Source organism: Heterodontus francisci, chromosome 18 (genome assembly GCF_036365525.1).
Source record: "Heterodontus francisci isolate sHetFra1 chromosome 18, sHetFra1.hap1, whole genome shotgun sequence".
NCBI lineage: Eukaryota > Metazoa > Chordata > Chondrichthyes > Heterodontiformes > Heterodontidae > Heterodontus > Heterodontus francisci.
Window position 1 is genome coordinate 35,923,712 of NC_090388.1, and position 25,080 is coordinate 35,948,791.

General features: G+C 41.8%; 1 protein-coding gene across 3 annotated transcripts in view; it reads right to left on the bottom strand.

Moving 5' to 3' along the window:
* Positions 1-25,080, bottom strand: part of cftr (CF transmembrane conductance regulator) — a 149,144-nt gene that overhangs the window by 119,662 nt on the left and 4,402 nt on the right. For 2 of the 3 annotated variants that reach the window (XM_068050529.1, XM_068050532.1), the window contains exons 2-4: positions 15,717-15,827; positions 7,985-8,096; positions 1,221-1,436 (exon numbers count right to left, since the gene is read on the bottom strand). In XM_068050529.1, the coding sequence (XP_067906630.1) occupies positions 1,221-1,436; positions 7,985-8,096; positions 15,717-15,827 (439 nt within the window). Of the gene's footprint in view, positions 1-1,220; positions 1,437-7,984; positions 8,097-9,208; positions 9,335-15,716; positions 15,828-25,080 lie in introns of those variants that run through there. The other variant, XM_068050531.1, reaches the window with a different exon arrangement.

Here is a 25,080-nt window from a genome sequence, read left to right on the forward strand (position 1 = left end):
TTCTGAATTTTTACTTGACACAAAGTAACACCCCAAACTGAGTCTTCTGCAAATTCTATAGAATTTTGTCTGTTATCTTCGGTAAGTAGAACTGCGACAGAGTATTCTGCCTACTGTGCGGTTCATGCTGAAAATCAAGTCAGTTGGCAGACTGAATTACTTATTTAAAAACTCCCACCCACTGAGCTGTTTAAGGTGGCTGCTAGGGATGCAAAAAAACTGCCCAATGCCAATGTCTCAAATTACTTGTATGCTGTATCCCAAATTATTATTTTCTGGGAGAAATGTATCTAACTTGTAGTTGAATGATTTCCTTCCACGTCTCCCTTATGGAGCTGGTTCTGCAGACTGACCATTCGCTCACTAAAATATTGTTTCTGCAGATTAGTTTTGAATTTACTGCCCGTCAATGGTAGACTATGTCCTCTGGTTCTACTATCTGGACAGGGTGAAATAGCCTGTTATGGGCTACATTAAGAAATCCTTTTAGAATCCTAAAATGTAATGGTATCATCTCTAAAGCTTCTCTTTTCTAGTGGGAACATGCCCAATCTACATAATCACTCCTCATAATTGAATCCCTACTGGATAGGATATGAGGTCTGAAGTTCAGTTCACTGTCAAACAGGACATTATGGTTGTGTACTGATGGTTCGACTTGAGTGAGCAGTCAGGGAGGGAGATAAAATCAGAACATAAGGATGCAGAGATTTTGGTGGGAGCCAAACAGGATGGTTTCAGGCTTGCTGATGTTGAGTTGGAGAAATCACTTGCTCATTCATGATTTAATGTCGGACAAACAAATAGCACATTTATGGTCATGGCCTTTAAGAGTGGTGTCAGAGAAGTAGAACTTACTATTGTCAACTTACACATAAAGGTTGAACCCATTCCATTGGATTATATTGCCAAGCAGCAAGATGTAGACAAAGAAAAGGAGTGGATCAAAGTTGAAACCTTGGGTTAATTCTGAAGTGACTATGTGGTGTGGGTGGTGTGCTGGCTATGTTTGGAGACCTAGAAGTGAAATCAAGCAAGGATGGTGCCATGGAAGCGGTGCTGCAATGGAGTAATCCAACGTGCCCGGGGAAGGACTAGAAAAATCTACCGAATGATACTAGACAAGAGGAAGAAATGGGCAATATCCCAACCCCTCCTTCTCCCGTCTTACAAATCAAGCTGTCTAGATACATTATGTAAGTACCAATAAATGTAATTACCTTTTTATAAATTAAACTGAATAATGCTATTCTCATCTGCATTCCCAGGTGCTGGAGACCAAAGACAGCAGGATGTAGAAAGAGGGTCCTCACGACAAACAGGAGGCAAAGGCCTAAGGCTAGGTAGTATGCTATTTCACGCTCATAGGTATTTTTCACGTTATATGATGCAATTATTCGTCCAAGGCAGAGAGGCTGTACAGCTTTAGTGAATTCCTGTTGAAACCAAATGGATAATTATATAAATATTAAGATTCAGTAGTACCCACAAAATGTACACAAACTAATCCACATGATATCACATTGACTGGACAGAAAAGCTAATTTTGGGATTATGCTGTGGAAAATTAATCAATTACTTTTATCATATCATTGGTTCCGCAGGCTAGATCTAATAGGCAGAGCTCTCCCTAATTAGAATGTTCAGATCTAGCTTTGGTAGTTATCTTAGATTTTATGGATGTTAGTCCCTCTTAGCAAAAGATCAAAGACACAATTGAGCCTAAATTCCTTATAGCCCCCAAGTGGTTGTGGTGCAGAGAAATAGAGAAGCCCAAGGACCGCACTAGATTTGTCCTCCAGCCCCAACAAAATAAATTAGGCAAGCTGCAGGTACCAATCAGGCATCTGATCCAGCTTCCAGGCTCACCTTCCAGGGTCTTACCAATTTCACCTCACACTGAGACCACAGGCAAGTCTGGAGGTCGGGGACAGGAAGCGATTAAAAAGAGGGCGAGGGTGGGCTGACAATGGCCTGCAGTTGTTTTGTGGAGCCTGGAGAAGAACTCATTTACCTTCCGACTCCACAAAATATAAACACTTTTGCAGCTCCGACTGGTGTAAATGAATATACCAATCTGGGTCAGAAATGAGTGCAGGAGTCAATTTACGATATTGAAATGACCTGTACTCATTTCAAGCGGCCTCTAGGGCTGTCTAAAAAAAATTGCACATCGGGTGCAGGCCTCTACCCTGCTAAATTGTTTATCATTGCAATGTTTAAGGCCCATAAAATGGGCACAACTATATTAAATTTAGACCCTCTCAATTGTGGTACCATTCTAGTGAATCTTCACTGTGCCTTTCCCCATGGAATAGCATCATAGAATAGCATCATAGAATGGTTGCAGCACAGAAGGAGGCCATTTGGCCCATTGTGTCCATACTGGCTTTCTGTAAGAGCTACTTAGCTGGTCCCACTCCCCTTCCTTTACCCCGTACCCCTGCAAATCTTTTCTCTTCAGATAATAATCCAATTCTCTTTTGAAAGCCACGATTCAAACAGCCTCCACCACGCTCTCAGGCAGTACATTCCAGATCCGAACCACTCGCTGCGTAAAAAAGGTTTTCCTCATGTCACTGTAGCTTCTTTTGCCAATCACCTTAAATCGGTGTCATCTGGTTCTCAACCCTTCCGCCAAGGGGAACACTTTCTCCCTATCTACTCTGATTAGACCCCTCATGATTTTTAACACTTCTACCAAATCTCCACGCAACCTTCTCTGCTGTAAAGAGAACAACCCCAGCTTTGCCAATCCATCCTCGTAAATGAAGTCCCTCATCCCCGGAAACATTCTCATTAAGCTTTTCTGCACCCTCTCCAATGCCTTCACATCCTTCCTAAAGCGCGGTGCCCAGAATTGGACACAATACTCTAGTTGAGGCCGAACTAGTGTTTTATAAAGGTTCACCATAACTTCTTTGCTTTTGTACTCTATGCCTGTATTTATAAAGCCCAGGATTCCATATGCCTTATTAACTGCTTTCTCAAACTGCCCTGCTATATTTAACGACTTGTGCACATATACTACCAGGTCCTTCTGTTCCTGCACCCCCTTTAGAATTGTACCCTTTAATTTAGATTGCCTCCCATTGGTCTTCCTACCAAAATGTATCACTTCACACTTCTCTGCATTAAATTTCATCTGCCACGTGTCCGCCATTCCACCAGCCTGTCTATGTCCTCTTGAAGTTTATCACGATCCTCCTCACAGTTCACGATACTTACACATTTTGAGTCATCTGCAAATTTTAAAATTGTGCCATGCACACCCAAGTCTAGTTCACTAACATCAATCAAGAAAAGCTATGGTCCTAATAACGACCACTGGGTAACCGCACTGTATATGTTCCTCCAGTCTGAAAAACAACTATTCACCACAGCTGACTGTTTCCTGTCACTCAGCCAACTTCATACCTATGCTGCCACTTCTTTTTATTCCATAGCCCTCAACTTTGCTGACACGCCTGTTATGTGGCACTTTATCAAACGTCTTTTGGAAGTCCATGTACATCACATCAACCGCATTACCCTCATCAACTCTCTCTGTTACTTCTTTGAAAATCTCAATTAAATTAGTTACACAACATTTGCCCTTAACAAATCCATGCTGGCTTTCCTTAATCAATCCACATTTGTCCAAGTGACTGTTAATTTTGTCCTGGAATATTGTTTCTAAAAGCTTTCCCACCACCTAAGTTAGACTGACTTGCCTGTAGTTACTGGGTTTATCCTTACACCCTTTTTTGAACAAGGGTGTAACATTTGCAATTCCCCAGTCCTCTGGCACCATCCCTGTATCTAAAGAGGATTGGAAGATTATGGCCAGTTCCTCCGCAATTTCCATTCTTATTTTCCACAGCATCCTTGGATACAGCTCATCCGGTCCTGGTGACTTACCAGCTTTAATTACAGACAGACTTTCTAATACCTCCTCTTTATCAATTTTTAGCCCAGCCAGCATCTCAACGACTTCACCTTTCACTATGACTTTGGCAGCATCTTCTTCCTTGGTAAAGACAGTGCAAAGTACTCATTTAGTACCTTAGCCACGTCTTCTGCCTCCATGCATAAATTCGTTCTTTGGTCCCTAATCAGCCCTACACCTCCTTTTACCATCCTTTTACTATTTATATGCCTACAGAAGACTTTTGGATTCCCTTTTAGGGCTTTAATATCCTTCCTATAATGTACTGCACAGAATTGCACTCAATGGGCTGAAATTTACCAGCTATTTAGGGATGGACTGGAAGTCGGGGGGTGGGAGGGCAGGGGTAGTTATAGGGCCTGCAAAATGGTGAGTGAATGGAGTGTCCATCGTCTTCCCACCACCATGGCATTTTACCAGCTGCAGGGATGGCGGAGGACCATCCTCACGCCCAGAGACCAATTATGCCATTTAAGTGGCCAATTACGGACATCTTCCCACTGCTGCTGGCATTTTTCCAGTGGCTGATGGACCCTCTACCACGTAGGAAAACCACACGGTGAACCGTGGTGGCCTCCCTGAAGGCTCACAGTGGGAGCCTCTCCTAATTGGGCATTCTGCGGCCCACAGAGGAGCCCCACAACAACACCCACCCCCACCCTCAGCAACTACTCCCCCCCTTACCCCTGCCTGACCAGCTCCAGCGACCCCTGACCCCACTTACCTCCTTGCAAGGGCAGTGTCCATTGCTGTGTCCTCTTGTCAGCATGCAATCCCAGCAGTGGTCACCGCTCCCGGTGGAGCTGCTGAGACTGAAGAGCTGTTGGCCGTCCAATTGGCCAGCAGCTCTTCAAGGCATGTTCCCATCTTTTAAAGGAATGGGAGCCCTGACGGCAACTAATTATTTGCCAGATGGGCCTAAAATGCAGTCAGGATCCCCAAATGGCCAAGGTGGGTTGCCTTCAGCTCTCTGGTCTGTTGTCAGGGTTCCTGCCACACTGACTAAATTCAGCCCAATACTCCAACTATGGTCTAACCGATGTCTTCTACAAATTTAACATCACTTCCTTACTTGCTCTACATATACAACCCAAAGTTCCATTATTCTTTTTATGGCCTTTTCTACCTGCTCTCCCACCTTTAAAGATCTACAAATCTGCACTCATGTATCTTCACTCCTGGATTTCCCCTTCACTCTGTTAAGGATGTGGAGGTTGTGGATTATAGTGTGCAAAGGGGCTTGTAGGGTGTCACAGCAGTCGAGCAATCTTTTTTACTAGAATAGCTGAGGCGCCGGTCCGTGGAGTGCCAGTAGCCCCATGGAGAAAAAAAACCTGCTGTCCTCTCTCAGGAAGACAACATTAGTCCTCCCAACCTTAACTCTCCAGCAGTGCCCTTGCTGTTACCTGTCAACCAGCCAGCCCAGACTGCTGCAGCCTATGCTGATATGGTTCCGTTCCAAGCTGGGCCTTCCAGGCTCAGAGCTGCTCGAGCTCGTCCTAGAAGACCATCTGCAGTCTGCCCCACTGAAATTCAGCAGCCTTCCACCAGCCATGCAGCAGCCAATGGGGTAGCACTGTGTAAGAGAACCAGGACAGGTGAAGGCACACGGAATACAGGCAATAAGGAAATGCACCAGGATGATTATTGACTTTTGTATGCTATATGGCATGATTTCATTTATAAATTTGGGTTGGAATGTTTTTGTGGTGGCTTTTATTTTTGCAGTGTAGCCAAGCTAATACTGAGATGGTCAGTGACAGAGGAACGATGAGATGTGGAACTGTTGATGGATGGGGAATTGGGGTTGTGGTTACTAGTATCACACTCAGATGAGTTCTTCATGGACAGCCGGCCAAAAAGGGACTGTGTAGGTTGCCTTCTCCCTTCCTTTTCCTCCTCTTGCTCCTCCTTCTGCTCATGCTCCTGAGCTGCTCATTGTATAGCTGATGCCAAGGGCTGTTCCTTCATGATGGCGAGGTTGTGCAGCATGCAGCAGACCACCATGAATCTGCTGAATACTGCAGGGCTCCTCCAGAGGGATCCAGGTAACAGAAGCATTGTTTCAGCACGCCATTGGTCAGCTCTATCATATTTCATGCAGCAACCTGGTTTTCATTGTACTCATGCTGTACACGTGTGCAGAATCATGAGTCATCAGCGGATTGCCCTTGTTGCCTACTAACCATTTGGTTTGCTCTGGACTGGTGCAGAATGAAGGCATCATGACTGCTGCTAGGATACCGAACATTCACCTGCATGATATGCTGCATATGGTCGCACAACAGCTGGGCATTGTGGGAGTGGCATCCCTTTCGGTTCCAGTATAGGGAACAGTTGGCATTGCAAAGTGATGCGCAAATAGTCAATTGCACCCTGCATTATGAGGAACACTGCAATCCTTGTGATTCCACATGCTTGCTCCGCCTGCTGCTCTCTGGCGAGAGAGAATGAAATGTAGTTAGGTTTCATTGAGTAGAGAGCCTCAGTGACCTCCCTTATACAACACTGGATGGTAAACTGTGAGATGTTGCAAATATCTCCAGCTCCAGCATGGAAGGAGGCAGATGCATAAAAGTTCATCACCAAGGTCACCTTCACAGTCACTGGCAATGCAGTCCTTGCCCTGTTCTGATGTTGGAGTTGTGTCTGCAGCAGGTGGCAGATTTCAGTGAGGACATCTTTAGTGAAGTGTAGACGTCTCACACGTTGTTCCTCACTGAGCTTCAGGTAACAGAACTGCTCCCTGAACGCCCCGGGTGGATATGGCCTCCTGCTGAGAGTCCTCCCCTTCCTCCCCCTCACTCTTCCAGCAGCTTGTCCTGCTGTGTGTGGCCTCTGTTCAATCTCCAAGTCATGCTGTATTCCAAAGGGAATAGCTACTAGTGCACCCACCTCTGGGAGCAACTGGTTTGTGCAGAGGTCTTGAAGTCAGCAAAAACTCCTTCAGCACCTGCCACATCAAACACAATAGACTTTTCCAACTTTAAACACCTATAGAAAGCATCAAATATTTGTAGAATCAATGCAACTGCCTGAAGAAATCAACTACCAACGAACCTGTGAGTTGTTGATGATCCCTTTATATAGCACTGGTGCAGGTTCCTTCCTGCTGCTGAACATATGTTCAGCTGTGCAAGGTTAAGAGATGGTGTTAGCTGGAGCATTGAGCTCCAAAATGGAAGCGCTGGAATCAAATCAGTGTTGCACATTGATGTCAAGATTTACCTGTTCTGCATACTTCTGGAAGGCACATGTGTTAACCACTTTGGCATCCAGCGTGATTCATCCCATACACCACGAATGTCATTTTGGAGCACTAAGCACACCTGCAACACTTAAAAAACAGATGCTATCGAGCCCAATTTTCACCCCTTTTTCTGAACTTGGTCAGTTTTAAAGAGAAATAGTACAAACGAACCATTTTTCCTGTTAAGCACATATATGTTTTTCAGTATTTATTTATTAAATCTAGACTCTTTCAGACATTATAGAACAATAACTTGAAGAGAAATTCTAGCCAGTATTTTGATTTATGTGACATATATCTTAAAAGTATAACGGGGGAAAAAATTGATTGCCAAACTTGAATATTATGTGGTATGTTGGGTACGCCGCTTTTAAAACTTTAGAAGTTCATTGATGACATAGCAAGCCAGTTTGTTCCCCTGTTTTCATGGTAAATTGTAAAAGATACACAATGGCATATCTAGGGGTGTTAGAATAACTAAAGAGATGAAAAGAAAATAGATGTTAAAAAAAAAATGCAGGAAACATGTAGCTGGTCTGTCAACATCAGAAAAGAGACATCATAGATTAGCGTCTCGGTTGAGTGGTTCTGGATAGGGATTTCTACCTGAATCTATCTATACAGATTTTGGATGTTGACTGACTTGATGTGTATTTCTAGAATCTTCTATTTTTATCATTGGACAACTTAACTTATTTTCACAGGTGCAAAATACATTTTAATCATAAAATAGTTTTGCTGCAATTGAAAACAATGTAACACTTTATTGTTCAATTAGTAGCATATGTTATTGAACAAAATCTCACCACAAAATAAAGCAGAATTCCGTAAAACAAAAATCTCCAGAAAAAGCATCGGCGAAGTGCATTGACAAGTTTGGGATTTGTCTTCGACGTTGCTAACTCTCTATCCCATTCTCTGCAAACGAACAAAAACAAGTCGATTAAATCGCATGTACAAGCCTTTTAAGGAGCAACGGGGATCTCTGGAATATTTTGTTCCTTCTAAGCATAGCCAAGGAGATTTGGCAAAGGTAGCTAATTAGATAGTAAAATAAAGCAGGAGAAGGTCTTAAAAATCTAACCTTGGTAAATATCGTAATTGAATGAAAGTTCAAATTCCAATTGCGCCACATTTTTGGCAGATTAAAAACACCCAACCATATATCACACCATAGGGGTTTAATTATTTAAAAGGTCATGTTCAATACTTATTTAGAATACTACTAAGAGTTTGAAGGGCAGCAGTGCAAATTACAAGCAAATAAAAGCATTTGGAATTTTTCCAGCCTCTTGGAAGGAGAAATTTGAGCAAACAAGTCCAAAGCTTAGATTGTTTGGAAATATGCACTTATTCACTACAGGAATATTGACCCCACTAAAAGACAGGTCCTTCTATTGAATATCACAATTTAATATCGAGAGAATTCATTAAGTATTATGTGTGCTTGTCAAAGGTCTTTAGATACTAATGATCTAGAATTTCAGCGGCATGATTTCTCTTGAAACTAGGAACATATAAATAAAACAAATTCTTAATAACATTAATATGCTACAGATAATTTGATGGGTAACAACTTTGTGATAAAACGGTGGAAGCATCCTAGCAAGAAACAGTCTCCCCACTTAAGCGGTCATTCCGATGAAACAAATTGTGTAGAATTTGGCAAATACTCGATTTCCAATGGAGCAATTGTTCCTACAAGTGAGTATTCCTGTTAACAGAGCCATGCATTTTAATAAAAATTTAAATTCAAACATAGTATGGCAAGATTTAAACAAGAATCAACTGCATTTTCAACAACAAAGAATTTTTTGCTAAGGGGAACGTTAGATTATTAGAGCAAGATCTGGGGCCCAGTCTACCAAAGTCACTTTAGCTTATTGTCTCAATGATTTATCTCCCTTTCTCCTTCTCATAAATTCAGTAAGCTGGTTGGGCCACCTGATAACCATTAAACATTGTAATACCTCCCCTAGCTTTGATTTGACAAGCTTTGTATTCAACTCCCCCTTCCCCTAGCAACGCACCCATTAACTTTAGTGTTTCCATGCCTAAATAATGCTGTTCCATGATTTTCATTGCTGTGTAACGTGAAGTTCATCTCAATTCTTCGTTGTCATTTTATGGCTATTTCTGTACAAGATCTTGAATAAAAGCTGTTAAATGTGGTTTGCACCATGCATACAATTAAACATAAATAGTTTTCAAACATAAATACACAATAAAAATGTAAAAATACTTAAATTGTGTCCAACTGATTGTCATTTGCTAGCATATGTAGTATCATGTGGGTGAGAAATACACAATGATCTGTGAATCTTTGTTAGATCCTAGTGTTATCAACTAATATATCAGCAATTTCTGCCAATGTGATATTAACATAATGAAACTTGATCATCAAGAGTTAAAATTTTTAAACATTGTACTAATGCATCAGCAAATTCTGCCAATGTGATATTAATATAATGAAACTTGATATTAAGTGATAAATTTGCTAAGCATTGTATTAATATTCTCCATTTTTCTCTCCCAGATGTCTAACGGTTCTTGCAAACAGTTATCCAAGCAATTACTGAAGAATTAATTTCAATATATTCATATTGCCAATGGATCTCAAAGGAAAATGGTTACTGCTATAAGATGAAGGGCTGAATTTTACCAGTCCCTCAACGCCATGGGTTGTGGCGGGGGGGGCCCACAAAATTCAGTGGGAGAGGCCCGCCGCAACCCCCGATGTTGAGAAGGGCCCACCGCATATTACCAGCGGCGGGGGGGCCTCGGTGCGGCCACCCACCACTTGGTGATGGGACCTTCATCTAAATATTTAAATGAAGAATAATGAGATGTAAATTGACCTACCTGCAGGCGGCGGTATCCCACATCGATTTTACCGCCGCCGAGGCGAGAACCTGGTGGGGAGGGGGGAGGAATAACATTTTCAGAGTGGGAGGGGTGGGGGAGCAGGGAAAACAATTTTCATTGGCTGTGGGGATGGTGGGAAGGGGTTGAAGGGCAAATGTTAGAAGGTTGGGGGAGAAAGTTCGGGTAGGGAATAAATTAAGTTTTGTCAATAACGGCCAATTAACAGACCATTGAGGGAGTTGGGGAAGGGCCTTCATATACTAATTATTTATTAAAAACAAACCAGGACTACTGTGACTTTAAAAAATAAAATCTCTGCTAAGGGCTTAAAGCCCTTTAAAAATGGCACCTGCGCAGTGGCGCCGGACGCCGTTGCCGGGGACGTGGCAACTGCCCCCTCTACGTCATCAGGGGCAGCCGCTTCACCCCCTCTATTTAAATCTGCCCCTGTGCGTAATATCCTGGGGGCTGAGCTGCAGCACTTCCATGTCGGAAGGCCGCCAAGCTCAAAGTGCGCCACCGCGGCCCGAAATGTTCAGTACCTATGAAAGAAATAGAAGAGGCTATAATATTCTTTGTAGTTTAAGCAGTTTTAATAGACTGACGCCATTCAACACTAAGTAGATAACTTTGTCTTACATTTCTTGTATTCCCAGTTACATTGACTTGTTTGCAAAGAATCTGTTCTCAAAATTCTCAAAATTTCCTTAGTTGTTATCTATTTCAGCTTTGTGTAAAACATGCCAATTCCTGAGAACTAAACCTTAACCAATCATTCAACATTAGTAATTCTTTGTTTTAAAAAGAATTTGATACCAAATCTCTTTTCAATATTTATGTCATTAAATGTGCAGTGATGTTGGTCCATTCTTCTCTGTACAATTTATAATAAAAGGAAAGTCTATCCTCATATTATTCATTATTTGAATTATTATCCACCTTGACCATGGATTAGCCAATTCCGAAAACCCAGGAATATATCTTCTAGTAACTACGAAAAACTAGTCATGCTATCCAGAAGAAGTGAGAAGCCTACCAAATCTCACAGCACCATCTTCTATTCTGAGCTTCTAGTTGTACGTCAAAGTGTTTGACCCTGAACAGTAGTAAATATAATAATGATACTCAGATTGAATGAAGGTGTTACAAAGTTTTCAAAAACAATGGCAGAAGAGCTGAAGAGATGGTAATTATTTAACTCATTCAAAACCCATCCATTTGCACAGAGTTAAAATCAGACCCTGTAAGTCTACAAGTAGTCACTGCTTTCGGAAGGGCAGGAAGAGGTGCAAATTTGCATGGAAACAGACTTGAAAGAAATATATATTATATTTCAAAATAGTGGCAACATTCTAATGGTTTTGTGCTTGTAAATGGCACTGTGAGCATAACGTTATGTCACCTAAGGTTACCTGCCTGTCAATCAACTGAATGCAGGCCCTTTCTGTCTAAGCAAAGAGTAATAATTAAAAAATCTCCATTTGGTGGCAACAGCGGATAGCTTATTAAATTCCTGTAAACAAAAAGAAAATATCTCACTCCCCAACCCACAGCAGGGAAAGTAAGGCTGGAGCAGAAATAACAGGGAGTGAATTGAGCATGAATACGGAATGCAAGGGCACAATGTCACCTGAAGTTGTCAAGATAGAGTGCATGCGGCACAGTGGAAATAGAGAACTAGAGGCACAGGTAATGTGTTAACAGCTGGCATATTCCACCCTCCCCCTGCACCTCCCCACCCCCCCCCCCCCCCCCCCCCCCACTAACCCACTGAGCAGTTTTTCAACAGCTGGCACTCTCTCCCATCACTTACTGATAATCTGATAATGCCCTCTCCCCTCTATTGATGAGATTTTCAACAGCTTCTCCTGCTATGGAAAGCCTTTCAATATCTGGAACTCTCTCCTGCACAATAAGCAACTGACTCCCCAATTCCATACTCACCCCTCCTCTCCCTCTCTCTCTCTTTCTCTCTCTCTCCTCATAACCATCTCGAAAGTAATACTAGTGAGTGGAGTAAAATATGATTTAACTTCCATAGGCAGCAGCAAAAATCTAAAGTACAGAAAACCAGTTGTTTCCTTGTGTGTCATTGAACAAATTATCTTGCTGTTTAAACAGGTTTGGTAGCTCACTTAAGTTTCTCACTGAGCTCTATCGTTAAAACAAAAAGCAACTGAGTGCTAGAACTGATCCGTGTATTGTTCTGGAAAGCTGAGGCAGAAAGATATCATTAGTGTTACAAGATGGTAGGAAATTTAATTTTGGTTCCCTGGGTACTGAAAGGGTTTTTTCATTCAAAAGATAGTCTTCTTGTTCATGGTCATGCCTTCCCTGACCTGTCCAATTTGAATGAGTAAAATAATACTCAGCAGATGCAGTAATCTCAGGCAAAGATTTCCTATAATATTTGCCTGCAAAAAATACGCAATGAACCTTAATGATCAGGTAGACTGTGTTTGCAAATACATTTAAAATGCTTGTAAAAATTGTCATTGGTTTCATAGATGTCTATGAACTAGTTTAAGTAAAGCACTTTGGGACCTCCTAAGGTCATGAATGGTGCAATATAGATGCAAGTCTTATTTATTATTGCTTCACTGAAGTTAATTCAGGGACAGAAGCTTGTGAAGCTAACCTAGTTTCATGGAGAAGTTAACATGTTGTTTCAGCCTTATTGCTCTCAATCAACACTTGCTTTTAATGTATTTAAGAGTCGAGGGGATTCCAGATTCTTTTCTTTCTTCAAATTGTTCTGCAATTTAAGCAGAAACAATTAAAGAGATTGTGTAAACACTCTTCTAATTGTAACTTTAGTAATGTTTCACCGGTCCATGTAGAAACATTCACTCGGTCCAATCCTTCATAGGTAGTTTCAGGCCAATTCCTTATCAACAATAGATGAATCCATTATGTCTGACCCCTACGAATCACTTACCAGGAGTTCTTCTATAATTGTAGTGATTTATATATATTTTAATAGGTTGTATACTAAATTCTGACATTATAATTTCTAACCAACTTTCCCTTTCCCCATTCGTCTGAGCAAAATTGTCTTTCACCTGGTTAGCTGGGAAGAAGTAATCAAGCGGATCGGGCCCGAGTAATATGTGCAATTATGAAGCATATATAGAAAAAACAAAGAACTTTCCCTGCTATTTGTAATAATGTTTACAAAGAAGAATCTATGAAAATGGGATTGGCTAGCATAGAGGGGTGTCAACTTCAGGGGCCTGAGGTTGAATCCAACCTGGATTGAGGGGATGAACGCTTACTTTGTCTACCAGCTGACCCAACTATAATTAAGAACCTTAGGATGTTTTACTATGTTAAGGGTGCTATATAAATGCAAGCTGTTATAGTTGTTGTTGTAATGGTCTAAAGTAAAATGAGTTGGGCTGTCACAATCGAGCTACCTGTGACCAAGGATTTACAGTATAAACTGTGCATCATATGACACAGAATCATCTAAGAGAACGTTAACTGATGAACGAAACAAATAAATTTCACGTCAGCACAGTAACCTACATTCTTTCCAATAACACTGCTCAGATGCATTGTTGGACTTTTTTTATTTGTTCATGGGATGTGTGTGTCACTGGCTAGGCTGGCATTTATTGCCCTTGAACTGACTGGCTTGCTGAGCCATTTAAGAGTCAACCACATTGCTGTGGGTCTGGAGTCACATGTAGGCCAGCAGATTTCCTTCCCTAAAGGGCATGAGTGAGCCAAATGAGTTTTTACAACAATCAACATTGGTTTCATGATCACCATTAGACTAGCTTTTTAATTCCAAATTTATTAATTGAATTCAAATTTCACCATCTCGATTCAAACCCATCTCCCCAGAGCACTAGCCTGGGCCTCTGCATTGCTAGTCCAATGGCATTATCACTACGCCACCATGTCCCTATAGAGCAATGGGAGATATATCTAATCTGCATGTGATACTGCACAGAGTGGTGAAAGTGGAAAGGTTTCATACCCCAGCACTGGCATCCACATCTTAATGAACATAAAAATTCAGCAAAAATATTTGTATAAAAAGCAACACATCGGCTATCAAAGTGCAAAAGAATTTTAAAAGGTCACTTCAAGTTACTGCCAAGATCTATTAAACACAAAGTAGCCACTACAAATTTTATACACAATTCACATTACACTCTAAGTAGGGAGCACATATCAGGAATTTAGATGTTTGCTTAGTATGATTCTGTACCCATATAAATTCAAGATGCAAAAATTGAATGCAACACATGCACTACTGTCTGATGTATGCTCCTGACAGGAGAGGCCCCCTGTCAGGTGTACAAAGTCAATAAATTACCATTATATTCCAGTTGTGTCTATAAAATATTCATTTGGATCATTGATCAGAATTAGAAGCCAATTTTCACACAGCTATCCCAGATGACTCATTTATTTGTGTCTTGGGCCTTGTGTGTTATCCCCTTCAAATCTCCTCACAAAGTGTACATTTAGCATATCCCTAATTGTGAAAATATATTACAAAACAAGGGAATAGTCTACCTTTCTCCTTAGAGCAAAACCAACATCATTTATTTCTTTTAACAATATTAACTCAGTATTTCATTCCTCTATGACTGTATGACACAGTTTTGATGGTTGACCCATTCACTACCACAACCTGGATGCTTAAACTTGTGGAAAATTATGGGAAAATTCTTATAATAAACATGAGTTTCATGATATTGTCTTGAATTTTTCTCCAGGGCAAATTCACTGCCAGAGGAGGGTTGAGCAAGACTTCCACCCGCCACCTGGCCTTGTCATGCCCGAGACCTAATTTTCTGTTATCAAGCCTGAAAGACAGACTCCTGGCTAAATCACCACCACCAATAGAGAACCTCACACAGATAGGGAGGTAGATGTAGTCAATGTCCCAGAAGAGGAGCATCATTATTTAAAGAGAATATGGGGTTAATGTAGGATTAGTATAAATGGGTAGTTGTTGGGTCAGCACAGACTCAGTGGGCCGAAGGGCCTGTTTCAGTGCTGATACTCTAAAATAAATTAAAAATAAAATAAAGGTGGTAGATGTTCTCTGAGGTCATGAAAATGAATACAAGTATAGCTGAGGCTTAAATAAGGTAGGTTCGAGGCATGAGGAGAGGGAGAGATGGTCACTACTGGACCCTTTCCTGCCAATAAAGCTTCAACTGGCCTCTGCTGTTACCCCAAGGTCTACTGCTCCCCCTCTTCTAATTGTGCCTGGAATTGCTGGTAGTAGCAGTACAAGGCAGTAGAAATCAGGTATCTTTCTGGACCCCAACTCCTCCTGCGCCGAAGGGCCTGTTTCAGTGCTGTATCTCTAAAAAAAAAATAGTTTGGCTAAGGAGTGGCTCAGCTCTTTTCCTGCTGCAGTGCATCGAGGTAAGTCCATAACGGCAGTGGTAAGCCCCACTTGTTTTCCCTTGATATTCTGCCACTATACTGCCTGATTTTGTGTGGTGTAGCAGAGGAAAATCCAGCCTATTCCCTTTATACATCTTGGGAAGGCTTTATCCCAATGGTACCCTCGTAGATTCATTTAACTAATATGAAACGTTTACAGCCTTTTTAATTGAGCATTCATCACTATCCATTCTTACTTAATATAAATTATTGAGCACTATGTTAAAAAAACTTAATTAGCATAAGTTTATCATGTACCTTTCTAACATTTCAGAAAGTTCGTCTGCAGAGTCAGATGATGGAATCTGATAGATGTCCGACAGTTCTAGCTTCTGTCTGTAGCCCTTTTTCAAAATGGGTCTTGGCCACCTGAGGAACACAACATTTTAAAGAAAAGTTTATTTAAATATAAAACCATGTCAATTGCCACAGCGTGCTGGGACACAATTTCAAATTCTTCCATTTTAGAAAGAGATGAAAATTCCATTTCCATGCTCTTGGTGGACAGAATATCACAAGCTGAGAGTGCACAATTTCACGATATGCATCCATAGAATGCTAGGAATACATCAGTGGATGTTTCACCCCTAAGTTACTAATCTCAGCCACAGCTCTGTATGGCCCTCCCAGGCTAAGGCTGTATGTGGACAGGACAAATCACAAAGCAAGTCATCCCTGGGTCAGTGTTATATGTCTCCTGGCACCACCTTCTGAGCAGGCTGAATGCTAGTCCAGCTGGTCCTCAAAGGGACTGCTGGAAGCTGCTGACAAAAGGTTCATATTCTTGATAAACGTTTGTATATTGTGAAGTTCGGAGGAGGCGGAACGCTCCTCCAGGCTCCAAAAACAGCTGTGAGCCATTGCCAACCTGGGCTCACCCCATCCCAGCATTGCCTCCCCCTCTTCTAGGACCTACCTGAGAACTGCTGCCGGCTTTGCAGCTGGCCCTAAATGCTGCTGTTGGTATCAGCGAGCTACACAGACTGGCGTGCAGAATAACTGCTCTGTTGACTTGTCACCTGTATCCTGTGCAAGTACAATTTTCCCAATGTTCACAAATATAAGGTGGTGCCATATTCTCTTAATGGTAAATAACACAAGAGGATCCTTAAAATGTTTCATTTATATAGTGCCTTTCATGCCTGCAGGGCATTTAAAAGTGCTTCACAGATAATTAATTACTTTTGAAATGTGGTCACTGTTGTTACATAGGGAAATGTGGCAACCAATTTGCAACAGCAAGATCACACAAATAGTTAGTGAAATGAATGGCCAGAGGTCCTGTTTCAGGTGATGTTAGTTGACCTTTGGTCATGGTACAAGGAGAACCATTTGCTCTTCTTTAAATGGTGGCATTGGAACTTTAAGATTCACCTCAATAGGCAGATTCGATCTTAGTTTGATGTCTTGAAATAATTCAGTATGCCCTCAGCACAGCCCTGAAGTGTTAGCCTAGAATATGTGCTCATATCCATGAGTGAGGCTTGTATCCACAACTTTATGACTGAGTCACGAGTATTACCAAATGAACCAAACTGATAAGAATACAGATACAATATTTTGGCCAAGACTTTCCACTTTTGCAGTCAGTGACCATGCACAAATTGTGCTCAAAATTGCCTTAGTTTTTCAAAGTGATCTTTGCTCAAGTTTTGCTGAACGTAAAATCTTCCAACGCAATTGAGCAACATTTTAAAATGTAACTTTTTAAAATTTGCTTTAAAGATATTCCTTGATATATTTAAAACTGGTAAACAAGTGCAGTTTCATTAATTCAACAGAAAATGGGCATTTTTAATTTGTCTAGTCCACTACCTGTGAGTGACCTGATTTTAAATAACAGAAAATGACTTTAAAAACTACACAGAACCATTTACTAGTTACATTGGGGTACAGCAGTCAGTTTCTTAGTAAATTTTTTAAAAATAATAGTTTTAAAAAGGTGTCTCTTAGTGCTCTTGTATCTAAAAAACAATTTAATTTTAAGAGCCTCTTCAAAGGCTTGTAAATGGGCACCATTAACAGAAACTCACCATGGTGATTAATTCAATCTGGAGGGGTGGCCAGTTTTGTGGCAGGGTTGGCTTCCAGTGCGATGTGTTTTTAAATTAGTGCAGAAGATCACAGGAAGACAATTTTTGCTGGTCAGAATTTCCATTTGAAATTCCATGATCTTTCACGCAGATTTGACTGGCTTTGTATGAATTGCACTGGAAATAGCAGCGCAATCTAGGGGAAACTCCAGACCCTTATCTATTAACACATTAAAAATCTTGCACCTGCATGCAGTTCATGTCAACTTTTACTATTATAAAATCTTAAATGTCCACATTAAAGTGGGGGGGTGGGGGTGGGGGGTGGGGGGGGGGGGTCAGGATTTTTCCACTTACCCCAGAATGTCCTGATGCTAGGACCAAAACTGGGAGACGGCCATGCTTCGGCCAGCAGCAGGATCCGAGGGTGGCATTTGCTGGTGGCGACCAATTAGGAGGCCACCATCAGGGCCACTGTCCAATTAAAGACAACAGTCCATCCCCAAGAGCTGCCAGCCCAATCAGAAGGCCAGCAGCTCAGCAGCCTCAGCAGCACCACTGATAGACCTACCATTGAGTTGCCCTCAAACACAGGTGAGTTGGGTTGGGAGATGCCAAGGTCAGGCAGGCAGGTCCCAGAGATCGTGGTCGGCGGGGAGTGCATGTTGCACCGGCAGCGCCATTACCACGGGGGCAGCCATTGCAGCTAGGGAGCCCCTCTGTGGGCATGAAGTTCCCATAAAGGACGGCCCCCCACCCTGGAACCTGCTGGGAGGCCGCCAGGATTTACCTGGCGGGCTCCCTACATGGCGGTAGGCCCTCCTGATAGGACAAAATGCCCACAAAGAAGGGAAATGGCCCAAATTGGCCATTTAAGTGCTCAGTTGGCCACCAGGCGGGCTGCCATGCACCATGCTTCCCGTTGCTGGAAATATGCCATGGTGGTGGGGAGACATCGGGCTCCTCTCCAAACACCTTACCCCGTCATATTGCCTGTCCTCCCACTTCCCAGCTCATCTCCAATGGGCCAGGAAACCTCAGCCCCAGCAGTCCCAGTTTCAGTCCTAATATGAAAACAGACAGCAATACTTTCAGATAAGTAATATAATATCTAATCTATTAACATATTACAAATTGTGCATCTCCATGCATTTCCTGTCAACTTTTTTCCACTATAAAATCTTAGGTCCATATCTATAATGGAAACAGTCGACTTAAAACTTGTCAGACTGTAATTAATACACTAACCCAAGTGAAGATGTTGCAACTCCACTAATGACTGGTAGGTGTAATTACAGTGTGAGAAGTTTGCGTAGGTAGTTTGCATTATAAATGTGGGCATAGGAATTTATAACAAGAACTACTAAAGTAAGGACAGAATGTATGCATTCAAAATAAGGACTGAATGACATTTGTATGTCCTCATTAACCCTTATCCTCTGACCCATTTTTACCTGAAGACTACACTTGGTCTTGACTCTCCTGTGTGCAACACCACTTGAGGGCAACTATAATTAAGTTGCATCATGTTCACTGAACGTTTTCCCCCTATACATAGTATAATTCTAATTTTTTCCAATCTCTATGCTGTACGTTCTGGTACAAAAGTGCTTCTATATTTTTTGTTAAGTATATGTTTTGAGGACTTATATTTAAATTGTGGAGTTGGATTCATTGGAAGGCTGAAGATTTCTTAGAAGCTGGACTTAGCTTTGTTGTTGACAGTTCATTGAAAGGACCCTGAGATGTTGTTTAAAAACAGCCTTGCTGGAAATCAAGTGCTTTAAGCAGTAAACAACAGAAACCTTGGTGATCTGGGGAAGATGTTTACAGAGAAGTGACAGGTCAAGATTTATAGGGGTCAGGAGGCTTGACTCTTGAGATATTGTTTTTGGTTTCGCTTTGGACAGTGTTTTTGGGGTGTGAACTGTTTTAAAGACAGTTGAAGAAAATCAGCCAAGAGAGCAGCCACCATCAGCTCACCCTCTTCCATCTCTTTGAGAACTTCCTGAGAATCAAATGTAAGAAATAGAGAAACTGATGCTGCATTTCTCCTGAAAAGCCTGCCAGCAACTCCTAATGCTGCATTCCTTCTGGAAAGCCTGCCAAATTGATCCTCAATATCGCCTGAAATTGACTGCTCGAGAAAGATCCCAGTGACAACTGTCTATGCGTATGTGGGAAGCCAGACCAAAAAGGGACGACTGACATCTTTCCTTATCTTCTCCTTCTTCTTCAACAATTAGCAAGTATTTGGCCAAAGTATTCTTTTTGTCTTTTATTTTGTAACAGACCTCTGCAGAGAGAATTTTTGTTTTTTTCAGTGTGTGTGAGTTTGTGTGTGGGAAATTTAAAAAGGGAACTTTCATATTTCAATCTGTGTGTTAATGCTTTGCTTTGTTACTGGTTTCATCTTGTTTTATAATAAACTGATAATTTTTTTGTTTATTAAAGAAACCTGGTTGGTGTATTTTATTCTGGGATAAAGAGTAGAGTATATAATTGACTGCTTCGGTAACTGGGTAAACATTTAAAAAAATATATACTGTGACTGTAGAGAAGTGGAACTAAAAACGTCAGTGCGCTCCTCCCGCCTTGGTCCATTTATGATGCCTGACCACAGTATTGTAAAAATACAGTTTTAATGAAACCCTCGCTGTAAATGTTAATTTTTCTTTTCTCTTTACAAAAGCTGTGTACAGTAACTATGGTTTGATTGCTCTTACATGTATACAATTGATAGAATTATTCTACACTTTCATTCAAATTGAACAGCTCTATGTATAAGCTGGACCCCACAATTTGCAAGAACTTTATTCATTTAGATCACTATCGAATTAAAGACAAAAGCAAAGGACAGCTCTCAGAGGTATATTGTTTTATCCATATTTCTAAAGTATTCTGCATTAAGATTGAGTAGGAATCATTCAAAGTGAAGTCTTTGGATTCATAAATGTAAAAACTAAATTTGTATTAATTGCATAGGTTATGAAATGCCATTGTATTTTCAAAGCATGTCAGCAGAAAGCAGTTTTGAATGCGCAAAAGTTCGAGTGTAACTTGGGAGCCTATTTAATGATTTGGACACTCCCACTTGCATGCTGTTAACATTAAAAATTAACCTGTCCATTCTCTTAACTTTAAAGTGAAGCAGGCCAAGAGCAGAATATTCTTTTATTGCTAAGTTAGTGTGAAGTGCAATTTTCAGAATAACTCAGGTCTGCCAGCTGTACAACACACGATAAAGAACAGTATCTCTATTATAGTGGCATCCTTAAATGTAGGAAACAATTTTATCATTCCACTATATGGTTTAAAATCCTTTGTACTGTCACATAAACAGAAAAGACAAAATCAACACCAATTGCTACGTGAAAGCAGCTTTTTCTTCTAGAGGGTGAGACTTCCTCTTTCAAATTATTTCTATTGGTCTTACCGAAAGATCCTTGAAAGAACCTTCTCTATTTGCAATGTTTTTTTCTGTACTTATGCTGCACTTTCATTGGGTGCCCATTGTAAGGTGAAAGGTTTGTACAGTAAAAATATAGCTGGGGTAGTTACAAAGATTTGGTTATTCTCAAATTCACACATTTTTCTCAAAACGAAACCCAAAGATTCCCAATTTTTGTCAGAAGGCTTTTGAATATTTTCCACAGCTCACATTGACGTACCAGCAGATATGGTAATGTTTTGACATACTTTCTCGATACAATCATCTCTTGGGAGACCACTTCTAAGTATTTTTTGTGCAACAGGTACATGGCTTATTTCAGACCAAATCCAACTTTTCACAATTCATTACAATTTATAACATTCAGTTTTTGTGTTTTACTATATAATCAGATGCCAATAACTTTGGTTCATCCGCTATTGATACAGTTAATGCAGTGTGCTATTTGTAAAGCAGAATGTTGTTAAAGCACAATTTCTGCAACCTATTACATGACCTACTTTAGACTGTGCTTTTTGTACATGATTGATTATTTTAATCAATCATATTGCAACCTTATAGAAATAATGCAGCTTTGAAGCTAATCCAATATTACTGATATTTTAGTGAGGAATGGGTTCCTCAATAAATACTGGTCACTAAACCATAAATCACAGGATACGTTCACAATGCATTTGTCAACATAAGATTTGTCAGCATATCTAATATCCATACTCATTATTCAAGCTGACATTCATTTTGTAAATCACAAAATACTATAACATATTTGGAATCAAGACAGAAAAAGAACATATTTTCAAAGAACTGTTTTGTTCCATTCATTGGTAGGCTGCGTCCAACTGCCATGTAAGACGCATATGCTCAAGGTTATGTGTACGATTCTTGTCATAAGAGATATTCCTTAGACTAACACCTCAAAATTAGCTCTAAACAAACCTTGTTTTGTTGAGAGTTTTAGTTTCCTACTAATGCTGAAGAATGCAGGCAGTTGTTAATATTTAAGGTAATGCTTTCCCTTTTGAACTCATGTACCTTTATTTGGAAGCAAAGTGCTGTTGTATTCTCTCATGAGGTCTAGCTGATAAAGGGAGTAATTGTGCCTTTAGAATATTTTGTGCATGCATGGTGAAATACAAGTTTATTTTTCTTCTGCTCACTAGGCCCTCTTTGCTGTATAATGCCTCCATATCCTTGCCCTTCCTCATTTCTGTAATCTCTTCCAGTCCTACAACATTCTTGAGATATCTGCGCTCGTCCAATTCAGGCCTCTTGAGCATCCACCATTTTAATTACTCTACCATTGGCAGCTGTGGTTTCAGCTGCATGGGCCCTAAGCTCTGGAATTCCCTCCCTAAACATCTCTACCTTGATTTCTCTCTTTCCTCCTTTCAGAGACTCATTAAAACCTAGCTCTTTGGCCAAGGTATTGGTTATCTGTCCTAATGGGCTGAATTTTATGCCCCCCCCCAAAAGAGCAGGAAGGTGGCAGGGGGGAGGGGGTGCATAAAATGAAGTGGGAGGCTGGGGATGGGACCCTTCACAACCAACTCTCGCCTCTGCCGCCACTTTACGCAAGGCAACAGAGAAGAAAAACAGCCCGCCCGCCCCAAGTTAATCAAGGCCCTTAAGTGGCCATTTTTTTCATTTATTCATGGGATGTGGGCGTCACTGGCTATGCCAGCATTTATTGCCCATCCCTAATTGCCCTTGAGAAGGTGGTGGTGAGCTGCCTTCTTGAACCGCTACAGTCCATGTGAGGTAGGTATACCCACAGTGCTGTTAGGAAGGGAGTTCCAGGATTTTGACCCAGCGACAGTGAAGGAATGGTGATATAGTTCCAAGTCAGGATGGTCTGTGACTTGGACGGGAACTTGCAGGTGGTGATGTTGCCATGCATCTGCTGCTCTTGTCCTTCTAGTTGGTAGATGTCACGGGTTTGGAAGATGCTGTCGAAGGAGCCTTGGTGCATTGCTGCAGTACATCTTGTAGATGGTACACACTGCTGCCACTGTGCATCGATGGTGGAGGGAGTGAATGTTTGTAGATGGGGTGCCAATCAAATGGGCTGCTTTGTTCTGGATGGTGTAGAGCTTCTTGAGTGTTGTTGGAGCTGCACCCATCCAGGCAAGTGGAGAGTATTCCATCACACTCCTGACTTGTGCCTTGTAGATGGTGGACAGGCTTTGGGGAGTCAGGAGGTGAGCTACACGCCGCAGGATTCCTAGCCTCTGACCTACTCTTGTAGCCACGGTATTTATATGGCTACTCTAGTTCAGTTTCTGATCAATGGTAGCCCCTAGGATGTTGATAGTGGGGGATTCAGCGATAGTAATGCCATTGACGGTCAAGGGGAGATGGTTAGATTCTCTCTTGTTGGAGATGGTCATTGCCTGGCACTTATGTGGTGCAAATGTTACTTGCCACTTATCAGCCAAAGCCTGGATATTGTCCAGGTCTTGCTGCATTTCTACACTGACTGCTTCAGTATTTGAGGAGTCGCGAATGGTGCCGAACATTGTGCAATCATCAGCGAACATCCTCACTTCTGACCTTATGATTGAAGGAAGGTCATTGATGAAGCAGCTGAAGATGGTTGGGCCTAGGACACTACCCTGAGGAACTCCTGCAGTAATGTCCTGGAGCTCAGCTGATTGACCTCCAATAACCACAGCCATCTTCCTTTGCGCTAGGTATGACTCCAACCAGCAGAGAGTGTTCCCCCTGATTCCCATTGACCTCAGTTTTGCTAGGGCTCCTTGTTGCCATACTCGGTCAAATGCTGCCTTGATGTCAAGGGCAGTCGCTCTCACCTCACCTCTTGAGTTCAGCTCTTTTGTCCATTAACGGCCACTTGAGCCTCCGCCCACCACCATAGGGATTTTACCTGTGGCATGCGGGCATCCCAAGCCCAAGAAAAGCTGCCAAACAGAAGCAGATGGATCTCTGATGCCTTGGGGGGGGGGCCCTCATGATCGGTCACCCTGTGCCCAATGGAGGGCTGCCCCAACCACCCCCAATGCCCCCCTGTCCCCCCCCCAGTCATCCACCCTGGACTTGACGGGGCCCAACCGATCGCCCCCAGCAAGGCAACAAAAACCTACCTTGGTTCCAGGACTTCCCAACATCTTCTTCTGTCGACTGGGCTGCATTCCCAGCAGTGGCCACCGCTGCTGGTGGCGCTGCTGGGACTAAGAGCTGCCGGCCCGATGATTGGCCGGCAGCTCTATTTGGCGGGATTTCCTCCTTCAAGTTGGTGGAAGTCCCGCCTCAGATCAATTCAAGCCCAGGGACCTGCAAAATGCGGGTTGGTTCCCCAGGCCAGACGGAAGTGGTTTTACCACCGACTGAAAAGTCCCATCCACCAAGGGTAAAATCCCAGCCAATATCTCCTTATGTGGCTTCGTGTCAAATTTTATTTGCTCCTGTGAAGTGTCTTGGGATGTTTTACTACATTAAAGGCCTTATATAAATACAAGTTGTTGTTGTAATCTTCCTTGGCTAAGAGCAGCATTCAACCTCCAGTCTGCAACTGCTGCCTCACAATTGAAATCGGTAAATTCACCGCCATATTTATTTTTGGATACTTAGATATTTATTTTTAGCCCCTTCTGCCCACCGAGTCTGTGCCGACCAACAACCACCCATTTATACTAACCCAACAGTAATCCCATATTCCCTACCACCACTAGGGGCAATTTACAATGGCCAATTTACCTATCAACCTGCAAGTCTTTGGCTGTGGGAGGAAACCGGAGCACCCGGCGAAAACCCACGCAGTCACAGGGAGAACTTGCAAACTCCGCACAGGCAGTACCCAGAATCAAACCCGGGTCCCTGGAGCTGTGAGGCTGCGGTGCTAACCACTGCGCCACTGTGCCACCCTATATGTAGGATCTTGGGTGCTACCCTACATCCTGCCAGTCCATCATACAACATATTGCTACAATAAAATGCTGCTTCACGCAGTGCCTAAGTAAAATCTGTATTGTAAGAGAGAATTATTATTGTTAAAATAAAATCCAGGATGAACCAAATGTATATTACTGGAGCTACAGTTAGGCTTTTAAACTGTTACATTTAGCAGGCATTGTGTCCTTTCTGCCTTAATCTTAGTTGCCATGTGATTTCTATGGCTGAG